The 12359-nt window shown below is 62.0% G+C and overlaps 1 protein-coding gene across 1 annotated transcript in view; it reads right to left on the minus strand.

Moving 5' to 3' along the window:
- Positions 1–12359, minus strand: part of LRP1 (LDL receptor related protein 1) — a 76691-nt gene that overhangs the window by 15387 nt on the left and 48945 nt on the right. The window contains exons 34-54 of the mRNA XM_026078236.1: positions 11013–11144; positions 10344–10478; positions 10127–10256; positions 9637–9763; positions 9189–9340; positions 8862–8986; positions 8187–8558; positions 6815–7004; positions 6104–6308; positions 5672–5864; positions 5101–5226; positions 4853–4981; positions 4258–4377; positions 3441–3554; positions 2775–2924; positions 2365–2499; positions 1730–1846; positions 1391–1519; positions 865–987; positions 443–583; positions 161–348 (exon numbers count right to left, since the gene is read on the minus strand). Coding sequence (XP_025934021.1) covers positions 161–348; positions 443–583; positions 865–987; positions 1391–1519; positions 1730–1846; positions 2365–2499; positions 2775–2924; positions 3441–3554; positions 4258–4377; positions 4853–4981; positions 5101–5226; positions 5672–5864; positions 6104–6308; positions 6815–7004; positions 8187–8558; positions 8862–8986; positions 9189–9340; positions 9637–9763; positions 10127–10256; positions 10344–10478; positions 11013–11144 — 3233 coding nt within the window. The remainder of the gene's footprint in view (positions 1–160; positions 349–442; positions 584–864; positions 988–1390; positions 1520–1729; positions 1847–2364; positions 2500–2774; positions 2925–3440; positions 3555–4257; positions 4378–4852; positions 4982–5100; positions 5227–5671; positions 5865–6103; positions 6309–6814; positions 7005–8186; positions 8559–8861; positions 8987–9188; positions 9341–9636; positions 9764–10126; positions 10257–10343; positions 10479–11012; positions 11145–12359) is intronic.

Below are 12359 nucleotides of genomic sequence, written 5' to 3' on the forward strand. Positions count from 1 at the left end.
CGGGCACAGGGAGCTTGCAGGCCTGAGAGCAGCACACAGGCACCAGCCAGGACTGCCCGCACGCGCATTGCCTGACACCCGGTGCAGGAGAAAAGCACCCTCACACGAGGATATCCCCCAGCCGCCCGCCCCAGCCCAAGAGGCCAGACCAGGCCCCTACCTTGTACCCGATCTTGAGGTCCTCACACTCCTGGGAGCAGCCGCTGAGTTTCTTGTTGAGACACTCGTTGATGAAGCAGTTGAGCTCGTCGGAGCCATCCGCGCAGTCGTTGTTGTTGTCGCAAAGCAGGGCCTCCGGGATGCACTTGCCGTTCTTGCACAGGAAGAAGGAGTCGTTGCACTTGTTCTCTGCAACGGCGGGAGAGGTCAGGGCCGCCCGGCACGAGGCGGCGCAGGGGCAGCTCCCCAGGCCGCCGGCACCCCCCCGCCGCCCCGCGGGTACCAGGGCTGGTGCAGCGCGGGTTCTTGGGCGCCTCGTCCGAGTGGTCGTGGCAGTCGAACTCGCCATCGCACTCCCACTGGCTGTTGCTGAGGCAGCGGCCGTTGGCGCAGCGAAACTCGTGGGGGCCGCAGGTCGGGTACTCTGGGGGCAGCGGGAGGCAGCGGCTCAGGCCGTGCCTACGGCTCGGCTCCCCCGCAGCAGGGCTGCACGCGGGGAGCCCAAGGCAAACGCCGCGCAGCTTTGCTTCGCCTCCCCAGCCGTGCTCAGAGCTGSGGCGGACGCCCGCAGCCACTGCCCCATCTCCACACCCCTCACCTTGCCCCCAACTTCAGACCCCCCCAGGGTCCCGTCCCCAAGCCCAGCAGACCCCGGGGGGCCGCCAGGGCCGGCGCTGCGAGAGACGCGGCCCCACGGACACCCACCACACTCCGGAGACTCATCCGAGCCGTCGCCGCAGTCGTCGTCGTGGTCGCAAACGAAGTGCTTGGGAATGCACTGCCGGTTCCCGCACATGAACTCCCGCTCGTCGCACGTGTTGTTGTACACTGCAACGAGGCRCCGCCGTCAGCCCAGGGCTCTCCCGCCGGCCCCCCAAGCCGTCTCGGGGTGCTGGGCCCAGACGACCTCGGACGGGACGGGGGCTCCCGCTCAGGAACGGAGCCTCCCTCACGGGGCTGCACCCCAGTCTGTGGCCAGGAACAGGAACCAGGCAACCGGGTGCCTTTGGCTACTGCGCCACGAGGTGACACTCCTGCCCTCCTCGCAGCGCGGGAAAGGCACCCAAAGGCCCCGCACCCAAGTGTGCCACGACCACAGCACTGCGCATCCCCCCCAAGAGCCTGGCGGGGAAGCGGGCAGGATAAGGCAGGGGCCTTCTGCTACCAGGCAGGTGCTGGCCCCACCGCAGCGGCTCCCCGCACCCCACCGCACGCAGCCCAGGAGACTCACRGCAGCCGGCAGCCAGGGTCTCGTCAGCGCCGTCCGCGCAGTCCTTGTCTCCATCACAGAGCCAGCGCTCCGGCACGCACACGTAGGTGCCTGGGCACTGGAAGGATCCGGCGCTGCAGGTCGTCAGCCCTGCAGCAGGGACAGGCAGGAAGGCCGGTCGCTGGAGGACCTGCATGCTGGGGATGCGTGGCCCCACGGCGCACATGCAGGGGGGCAGCGAGGTCCAGGCACAGAAAAGCAAGGGGGGGGGGAGGCAGGGGCAGAGGCCGGATCTCGGGGAGGGGGCAGCAGCGCGGGCACGAACGGACAGAGGTCAGAGCAGGRGCTAGAGCGACTCACGGCAGTAGCTGTCTTCATCAGAGCCATCGCCGCAGTCGTCTGCCCCATCGCACACCCAGAGCTTGGAGATGCAGCGGTGGTTGTTGCACTCGAACTGCACGGGGTAGCAGAACTTGTCTGGGGGGAGAGGAGGAGGTTAGGGCTGGGCAGCACGGAGGAAGGATGCCGCGGCGCAGCGAGGCTGGGCCTGCGGGCTGCAGCCCCGGGTGCCACTGCAGATGTAGCTCGCCCAGTCCCAGCAGGGCCCATGTACAGTGCGGACAGGCACTTCAGGAGCAGGACTGATGGAGGTTCCCTGCTCTGGAGGGAAGCCGCAGTTTGAGGGTTGCTCAGGGAAGGTTAAACTAAAAACAAAAATCAAGCAAGCTAAGTTACTGAACTCGGAGCCCTAGTGGGACACCCTCAAAACAACTGCGAACGCATGGGCACGTACCAAGCAAACATGCAAGGACATTTGTTTCAGACACAGGCAAAAGCCCCAGCTCGTGCAATCAGACCGCGAAGGGGGGAAAAATCTGCACCCTGGTCCTTGACAGAGGGATTTCAGAGAGAGAGGAGGCTGTTGCCTTCCCCCCCACGGCATGCCTTGCTTTTGCCACCCCTGCTGTGACCCCGGGGTCCCTGGCTCTCCCCACCCTGCCGCTCACTGCAGTGAGTCTCATCTTCTCCATTCTCGCAGTCATCCTCTTTGTCGCAGGTCCAGGTCATGGGGATGCACCTCCCGCTTGGACAGGCAAAGTAATTGGCTGGACATTTGGGTTTTCTCCCGCCTGGTTTGTGAGGAAAACGTCAGTAAGTTTGGTGACACTGATGGAGTCCTACCTATCTCCATGCCCAGAAYGGCTCCGAACCCAGGTCCGGGGCAGGAACCCAGAGAGATTCCTCCCCAAATTCCCTTTGTGCTGATGCAGCACAGCAGCGCCCAGCAGCACGCAGCAGCGCGGGAAAGCAAGGTGATCTTTGCACGCAGCAGCTGGCCAGAGAGGTSGCGTGACGCTGGGGCAGCGCCAAGCCCACCTGCCCAGGCCCCTCTCCCCGCTCTCACCTGGGCAGTTGCGCTCGTCTGAGTAGTCTCCGCAGTCGTTGGCCCCGTCGCACACCCAGCTTGGAGCGTAGCACAGGGAGGTATGTTCGCACTTCTGGAAGGTTGTGCCCTTCACCCCCAGCTTGAAATAGCTGCTGCAGTCGGTGGCRGCTGCAAGGGAGCAGACCAAACGCCCCGAGTGATGGGCGCTGCCCCCTGCGGCACAGCCCTTCTGCTCGGGCTCCTCGGGGCAGCACAAGCCCCCGCTCTCTCACCAGCAGCTCTGCCCACTCTGCCCCAGCACCGCGCTGATCTCGCCCCACGCGTCTCCTGCAGCCCCGAGTTGCTGGGGCAACCCACATTTCCTGGCACCTCACTAAGTGCTGCTGACGAGCTGTCAGACAGCGAGGTGCTGAGCACCGTGCGCGTGGGCTGGAAGCGACAGCGAGGGCCGGTACCTCTTCCAGCACACAGGCCAACCCGGACTAGTCTCTGCTGATGGCATCTGAACCAAGACCCTTCCCCTCCTCTCCTTCCCCCTCAACACAAGTCCCACAGCCTGAAGCAAGCTGCAGGACCTGGGATTCCCCGCCCGCAGGTGCAGAAGGCAGGAGCATCTCTGAAGGCTACGGGGCACGTCCCAGCYGGGGAGGCAGCAGGGGACAGCACGGCAAGCGGGGCACTCACTGCAGTTCATTTCGTCGGAGGCATCCTCGCAGTCGATGAACTGGTTGCAGCGGCTCGAATTCCCAATGCAGCTCCCATCCCGGCAGCGGAACTCCGTGGCCGCGCAGCTCGTTTCTGCAACATGGGGAAACCGCGGCGGTGAGGCCGGCAGGACCCACCGCTGCAGCCGCCCGCGGCCCTCTGCCCGTGCTGCAGCCACGCACGCACACGTGTGCACATGCTGCCTTCTGCCCGGCGGCTCTGCCCAGCCTTGGACCTGCACTCCCAGCTCCGTCCCCTCCTCCCAGTTGGTTCCTCTCTGGCTCATGGATTTTGCCTGCCATGCCTGAACTTGTCTGCTGGGTTGGCCTCTTGCTAGGGGGCTTGGCCTGGTGCGGAGACGCTCCTAAGTTTCTCGGGCAGTTCTAACCCAGGCAAAAAGGCTCCTGCAGACCTGCGGCTCCCAACAGGCACCTCAGCAGGACGCTGCCCTTGGAGATGCGTGGGTGCCCTTTTCTCAGGAGCACAGCAGCAGTGACATGGCACCTTGCCACCGTCTTGTGCTCTTCCTGGATATTAAACCACTATTTTTAAGTGGCTCCGGTTGCTGCACTGCCCTTCTCGGGAGCTCCTCTTCCCAGCTATCAGGGAGTGAGTTTTACAAAGCTGGTGCATAGAACACGCAGCACAGCCAGGGTTTTAACCTTGACTCTGCTAAGCCCTGGTTCTGCTTTGATCCTGTCAAGCTGAAGGTAACTCATTCCTGAAGCCTCTGTCCCTGTCCCAGACAGCTGACAGTGCTGGCAAGGGCTGGCACAGCGCCAGCCAGCCTGCTTACTGTTACACGGCACTTCGTCCGAGTTGTCCCCGCAGTCATCCACACCATTGCACCAGTAGCGACTGGCAATGCAGCGGCCGTTCATGCAGTGCAGATAACCCTTCTTGCACTTGCGGCTGCCTGCAGGAGAGAGGSGAATGTGAGGGCAAGGGGAGGGCAAGGGCCTCCAGGCTCTCCAGCTCCTCAGGGACCCTTCAGCAGCAGAGATCAGCCTGCAAGATCAGGAAACAGATTCCCTTGGGCTGTGCTGGCAACATCAGAAGGTTAAGCTTGGCCTCTGCCCAGCACAGAGACCCCTCCCAGCCAAGGAGCAAGGGCTGGTGTTAGGGGAAGGGTGCTGCAACCTCCTCGGGACAGCTCACGGCACCCCACTCTCTAGCCTACCCCCCACAACTGGAAAAGTCCTGGAGCCCCGAAAGCCTGGCCCTGATGGGCCCGGCTCTGGGAGCGCAAGAGGGGCTAAGAAGAGTGGAGGAACACGAGGAGACAACCCAGGAGACCTGGCTCCCTTTGGCCAGCAGAGCTGACGGCTGAAGCAGGGTGTGTGTGTGCGTGAGTGTGTGCGCGAGCAAAGCAGCAAGAGGAGGAACCTTACTGCAGTAGGACTGCTTCTCATCTGACTTGTCCTTGCAGTGGACCACACCATCGCAGGTCCGGCTGAAGTCAATGCAGTCGCCGTTCCCACATTCGAACTCGTCGTGCACGTTGCAGGTGGAGTTCAGGGCTGGGGGGTGGGTGAGGAACGTCAGTTCCGCCGGGATGAGACAGGCTACCTCCTCCCCCTGCCCCCTTCCTCCTCCCCTCTCCATCCCCACCAGCTCCCCGCTTCCACCTCCCCTCCACCTTTGCAGGTGAAGTCCTCCTGCAGGACACGCTCGCCACGGCAGGAGCAGTTGACATGTCCTTTGGGCGTAAGCAGGCAGAGATCCTGACAGCCGCCGTTGTTCACTCTGCAGGGGGACAGCTCGCCTAGGAGAGACCGAGAACAGCATCTGAGCAACCCTTTCCCCTCATGCGCCTGCGGGGGGACAGAAAAGTCTGGGCTCTCCCCCGAGCTCTTCAAAAGGGGGCTATGAGGGGACGTATGCATTTGGGGGCATTCAGCCTCCTCGGACCTCGTAAGGAGGACGCCCTGGGAACAGCACAAATGGGGCAAATTCTCTCCCTCTCCAGCCTGCACAGAGGATGGACACGGACAGACCTTGGGGGATACACGGCTTTGGGGTGTGAGAGCCCTTAACGGGCAATCACAGGATAGGAAAGACGGCGGGATAAACTCCACTTTCCCCAGCCTTCAGACGGGCTAGAAGAGCCAGAGCTGTCTGGCAGGGGGTTCGAGAAGCCCCCACAGCCCAAGAGGAGGCCAGGCAGGGCAGGGGCATGTGGGGGCGAGCGTGTGGGGTGGTGTCCTTACAGCTGTCGGTGTCGTTGGCCACAGCAATGATACCCATGGGCTGCTGGGGGATGTCAACACGTAGAAGCTTCATGTCGGTGCCCACGTATTTGTTAGCTCGTTGTACAGCCCTGCGTACCCAGTCCGTCCAGAAGATGTAATCACCATAGACAGCCAGGCCAAAGGGGTGCACAGGCTCCGATTTCAGGATCACCTGCCAAACATTGGCAAACCATGAGCACCAGGGATCTTGGCTGTAGGACACAGTCCCCAGCATCACCCCAAACAGCTCCTATCCCAGTGCGTCTGCCAAGGGAAGACCTGACTTCCCTTTGCCGTAGGAACAGCTCTGCTCCTTCCAACCTCAACCATTCTGCTTTGCCCAGTCCAGGTCTTGCCTCTCGGCACTCCTCCCCCTCCTCCCCCATCCTTGGTGTGGGGGCCTTGACTCACATGGCGGTGGGAGCCATCGTACTCGCAGCGCTCGATTTTGTCCAGTGTGGCATCCGAGAAGTAAATCTTCTCGGCCTTGTGGTCAATGGCTAGCCCATTGGGTGTCCGTATGTCCTGGTCAATGATGATGAGGACGTTGGCACCAGACAGAGTGGCACGCATGATGCTGGGGTGCTGCTCGTTCCAGTTGGTCCAGAACATCAGGCTGGAAGGGAAGAGACATAAGATGCCTTTGAAAATCCCCCCGTTCCCCACGCATGCTGGATCCACCCATCCCAGCCACTGGCAGATGGTGGTGGCCCACCCCTTTGCTGCTGTGGAGTTCCCAAGGACTTTGGGATGGATAGGGCCACTGTCCCCAGCGTAAAGGGGGTGGGAGGGGATGAACAAGGCAGCTGGGAAGGGTGACRCCCCATGGTTGGCACTCCATGGTACCTGCTGGCTGGAGAAGGGGATGGGATGTGGTTTCTGCATTTGCTTCCGGGTGCTGGCTCCAATCCCGGGAGGGCTGTGTAGGGACAGGGGGACACGGGGCTCTTCCTCCCTGGGGCACCAGTCTGATAAAGCCTCCATTCAGGGAGGTCAACAGGCTCGGGAAGTGGGAACCAGCGTTTTCCCCACAGAGGAGGGGTGCCTGTCCGGACGCTGGCCCTGGACCACATAGACGCAGCAGACTGGCCGGCCCCAGCCTTGGGGATGACGGCCACTCACTTCTGGCACTCATCCAACACGAAGGCCCGGGGGTGATCGTCTCCTGACATGGTGATCACAGTCTCCCTCTCGAAAGCCCCTAGGCGGCTCTGGTCCACCGTGTGGCGGGTGATGGTGGAGGTGGTGTAGCTCGTCCAGTAGAGCGTGTCCCAGCCACGGTGGTAGGCCAGCCCCTCCACCGAGCCCACGTCTGAAGGAGGGGAGGAGGATGACATGGGTGAGATCCCGGACCTAGGGCTGCGTCCGCCCCCTCGCTCCTGCTGGGCATCCCGGCTCATCCTGCACAGCCGGTGCTAACGGTGACGTTTGATGTGGCCTCTTCGGCAGCCTGACATTATTGCTTTTAATTACACCCCCAAAAATCTCTCAGAAGCAGGACACGAAACAAGCCGTGGCTCTTGCGTATCTCGAGAGCCCAAGAGCGGCAGGAGGAGCTCGCTCTGCACAACCAGCCGCTGCGCTCGGACGCAGCATCTGAAGAGAGAACGGGCACCGTGGACACCCTCCACCCTCCATCTCCTCCAGTGGCCCCCAGGCAGCAACACTAAGAAGGTAAAAGACCCCCCGTCCTAGGGGTGGGAGAACTGAGGCYCCGAGGCACAAAGTGATGAGGCCAGAGTGAAACAAAGATCTGTGGCAGAACAGGGAAAAAAAACCCTCTTCCTTCTGGAGTCCCAGTCCAGGAACTTGAACCGCACACCCATCCTTCCTTCCCCATTAATGATCAACAAAAGGCTTAATGAACCGGCTACAAGAGACGGGACCTGCTCTCCTGATCTCAGTAATAAAAGCTATCTCAAGTGCCAAATGTAAATACACTCATTAGCGAGCACATTTATAACCCTTGCTGGAGGCTTTCCCTAGTGACACGGAGCAACAGACATGGTCTTTCCAACAGCTGTAGGAGCCAATAAAACTAATCAAGTGCAAACCAAGGGCTTTGAGGTGAACATGGGGCCAGGCCATGGCAAGGTTTGTTCAGGCTTGACAGTTCTGTCTTAGAAGTTAAAGGCAAACACAGAGCAATTCCAAAGTTTGCTGCGGTGCCTCGTTTCTAGAGCAATGCACACACACGTGCGCGCCTGAGCCTCCGGATACACTTTGCCAAACAAGCTCGGCAGACTGCTTCTTACTACCTTCAAGTCCTCTGTCRTGGGCTGTTGTCTCTTCTAGAGACCCCAGTAGGAAATTCACAGCTGAACCCTTAACAGCCATCGCTCAAAATGCCTCCCCCAAAAGCACTAACGAAGGAAAGGAGAAGAGACCCCGGGCGAGGAAGGAGGGAGCTCGGGAAGGGGTGACTGGGGGAGCAGCAGAAAAGCRGGGGCCGAGGGAAGACGTGAGGAGGGGAGCCCGCGCCTGCGGCACTCACTCTCCACAATGGTCTTGCGTCCTGTGCCGTCGTCGTTGATTTGCTGGATGTTGCCAAAGTGGATGTCGCTGTAGAAAATGCGGTTGCTGCCCTTGGAGCCGTAGCGGTAGTCGAAGGCCAGGGCGATGACGTTCTTCATGTGCTCCGCGTCCTCAAAGGGCTTGATGGGTGCGTTGAGGTTGTTCTCATCTGACAGGTGGATGCTCTTGAGGATGGTGCGCTCCGAATACAGCAGGTAGCCGTCGTAGTCCCGGCAGCTCACGCCGTCCTCAGAGAGCATGCCGTGGGCACAGGCGCATGTCCTCTGCCCATTGCCCCGGAAGAGGCACAGCTGCTGGCAGCCCCCGTTGCTCTGGGCACAGATGTTGGTGCCTGAGGCAGAAGAGAGGCTTTATTTAAAGGGCTGCGCGGGCTCTGTGCGGGAGGATGTTCCTGCTAGACAACTTTTCACCTCTCCCCTAGTTCCCAGAGGAAGCAGGTGAAGAAACGGGCTCAACCCACGGCATGACATGGTTCTTTCATGAGGACACAGCAGCCCATTTGTCTCCTTCCCCCTCCCCTCACATCTGTCCGTGGTGGGCGACCAACCCTCTCCCATGCCCTGCTGGAGATGGCAGCCGCCACTCGGCTCAGCCACGCGAGGCTGCCCAAACTCGGCTCCCAGCCCAGCCCTACCCTTCTGCCTGGCGCGGTTGAACACTTTGATGTCCTTGAGCTGCACGCCGATCCCTGTCCGCAGAGACACCGACTCCGTGGCGTTGTCCTTGCTGCCTCTTTTAATGGAGCCGTTCGCATGGGTCCTGGGAAGGCAAAGCGTCACTGAGCGGCGGACACAGGGCTCAAGCCAGCTGGGCAGTGCCAGTGCACCGCGACCGTCCCTCCGTCCTGCTGCTTTCCCCCCACAGCACCCCGAGGACCTGCCGGGTCCCCCCATCCTCTTGCCTCCCACTTCCCCCCGCCAGCCCCAGGCACCCGCAGCACCACCAGGTCAGGGGACTGTACCGGTCGCTCCAGTAAATGTAATCCTCAAAGACAGACACCGAGAACATGTCCATGTTGTTGCTGGACAGGACAACTTCTCGGTTTTCTCCAGTTTCCAGGTCAATTCGTTCAATCTTGTCAGTCCGAGCATCGCACCAGTAAAGCTTCCCATCCTGAAGCGAGCAAGAAACCAGCCCAGTCAGCAGGAGAGCAGTGCTCAGCAGGGGCTGGGCCTGAGACACCCCTGCACCGCCTATCACACCTAAGGTTTGGAAGRTGACAACCCTGGACAAGCTTCCCTGCGCCTGAGGGGAGACTCCAGAGCCCTAGGGAGGGCGGTTGTCTCCTCCAAAGGCTCRGCCCCACAGACACCTGCATCCCTGCAAGGACCATCTAGGCCTGCGCAGCCCCTGCCAGGCCCGTGGGAGGGCTGACGAGGAGGGCACTGTCCTTCCAGGTGCTGCCGTACCTCATAGTCRACCGATATCCCGTTGGGCCAACTGATGCTGACGTTCACCAGCACCATCCGCTCGGTGCCGTCCAGGCGAGACCGCTCGATGCGGGGATACTGCCCCCACTCCGTCCAGAACAGGTACCTACGAGGGAAGAGCAGGGACATGCACAGAGCTCATCCGGAGCAGCATCTCTGGCCTCGGAGGGGAGGACAAACACCAGGTCCCCCACGAAGTCAAGGAGAACTGTGATTTCTCAGCACCCCTAGGGAGCCAGTTCAGCACATCGCTGAAAGCGGGGGGTAAATCCAGCTGCTGCTTTGGGTACCCTAGGCCTAACCCTTGGCGTGGCACAAGGCAGTACCAGAGAAAACAGGAGAGACCTAGGAGCCCTGCTCCTCTGCTGAGTGCAACCACAGGCTCCCGCAGGAGCGGTGGGAGGGCTCCGGTGCGCACCCACCCCTCCAGCTGACAGCACCCTCCGGGCAGCTCTGTGCGATTCCTCACCCCTTCTCCGGATGGACTGTAATGGCCCGTGGCTTGTCCAGACCCTGGGAGATCACCACGTAGCGGAAGGACCCGTTCAGCCTGGCCACCTCAATGACATCAAAACCCTGATCTGTCCAGTAGATGTTTCCTGGAGAGAAGGGGACAATGAACACCCATGCGAGCCCTGTCCCTGACTCCCCATGGATATCTCCATGCTCAGGAGCCCATTTCTCACCTGCAATCCAGTCCACAGCGATGCCTTCCACCCGACCGATGCCGTTGGTGACCACGTCCTCCCGCCACGTCTGGTCCCGCTTGGCCCGGCTGATGGTGCTCAGACCCATATCCACCCAGTATATGGTATCGTTCTCTAGGAGGGGGCAGGCCGGAGCACTCGGGTCAATCACCGGCTTTGGGTCGCCCCAAGGATGGCGCAGACTTGGGCTGAGCTCCATCCCACAGCCCCGGCGGGGGGACCCAAGACCCTCCCTCAACCCGAGATGCAGATGGGAAACGCTCTGTGGGAGGGCACTGCCCGAGGACGGGCTGGGTACTGCGGGTGCAGGGCCTCCTGCCAGAAGCGTAGGGAGCAGAGGAGGCTGCCGGGACAAGGTACAGGGGAAGGGTTCCCAACAGAGAGGAGAGGAGCGGGGTCCTGAGGAACCGGCTCAGCATCCTAGGATCTCTGGGCACCAGGCTTGGCAGAGAGCAGCCGCTCTTTCAGGATCAAAGGGATCAGGCTGGCAACATGAGGGCCAGGGGGGTTGGAGCAGCCCCCACCTCCCATGCTCCCTCCCTCCCCAACCTCCACCTCCATCTCCTGGCGCCCACAAGGAGCAAAGCAGCTCTTCCCCGARGCACAGCGGCAAAGCCGGGCGCCCCGGCTCCCAGCCCCTGCGGTCACCTGCGTGGAAGTCGATCCCCACGGCCAGGGAGGTCCCAGACACTGGCACCAGGGCATCCGACTTGTCGTTGGGATCCAGGGGAATTCCGCGGATCCCCTCGTGGACCGAGTACAGGAGGAAGGAGCCAACACCTGCAACACAGATGCAGGAACAGTCAAACCCCGCGGAAGAGGTTCGCCCCACCGCAAGCCTCAATGACGGTCACAGTTCCCCGGAAACCTGCTCGACAGCTGGAAGAGCATCAGCCTGGGCAGGACGGTGCGAGGGCCTGACCCTGCCACCGCCACAGCACCACGTGCCATGCCGGGCACGAGCCCCGGGATAGCGGAGGGGTAGTGGGCAGAGCAGGGCATCGGACGATSCTGCCTGGAGCTGCCGGCAGGCTCGGACACTGCCGGAGGCATCGCCGCACGGCAGCCCCGACACCTGCCTCGCGGCCCGCTCCGCGGCTGGGTCCGGGACACAGGGACAGGAGAGACCGAGCAGCTCCCAGGAGTCCTGTCTGGAGCTATGGAAGGAGCCCAGCGCATGGATCTACCTGGAGGCTGCAGGCTCAGAGGCCCGTTCAGGGGGTCTGGATCTAGGTGGGGAYGCAGGGGAGGCACGAGCGCAGCTGCTTCTGCAGTGAGGCCTCCTTCCAGGGCTCCCTCCGTCCCCCGAGCGCTGACAAAAGCTCGGTGTTGCATTTGGGTCAGGGCAGTGCTTGTTATTCAGTCCCTGCCCTGACCCAGATGGTGCTGCAACTTTGCCAGCCCCGTCCAAAAATACCCAGAACATTTTGCACATAAACAGCCTTTGAGAGAGAGGCCCCGGTGGGGAACGGTGGGGGGGCTCTTCCCTCCCAAGGGTTACAGCGGCAAGTCGGGCAGAGATTTGGGAACTGCAGGGCAAATGCTAATGGGGAGCTTGAGCTGCGAAAGGCACCCGGCAGAGGTTGCTCRCAGCTGCAGGGCCGGGGCTTCGCTCTCCCCCAGCGGCAGGGAAACATCTGCAGAGCAGGATGACTTCAGGGGGGCTCCCCCAGCCATGGAGCAGGACAGGCCAGCCAACCCCATTCCCCGTGATTTCAGGGACACATCCCCACCACCAGCATCGAAGGTGTCCTCTCTCCTCCGAGAGCTCCCACTTCAGTGCCCGCCGCGGCGTCTCGCCCCCCATCCTCTAAACCCGGAGCGGTTAGTTCCTGTAAAGCACGCTGCTCCTGGATCCACCCTGCCCATCCCTGCTCAGCGCCTTGTAGGCRCGCGAGTCGCCCTGCGGCCCATCTCGGTCCCTGCTGGGCTCCGGCCCTGCCGCGGCGCCCAGTCGCCTGCAGCCCTGCGCGGCGCAGGGCCGCCGGGGAGGAG

This window comes from Apteryx rowi, unplaced genomic scaffold (genome assembly GCF_003343035.1).
Source record: "Apteryx rowi isolate R43461 unplaced genomic scaffold, aptRow1 scaffold_475, whole genome shotgun sequence".
In the NCBI taxonomy this organism is placed as follows: Eukaryota; Metazoa; Chordata; class Aves; order Apterygiformes; family Apterygidae; genus Apteryx; species Apteryx rowi.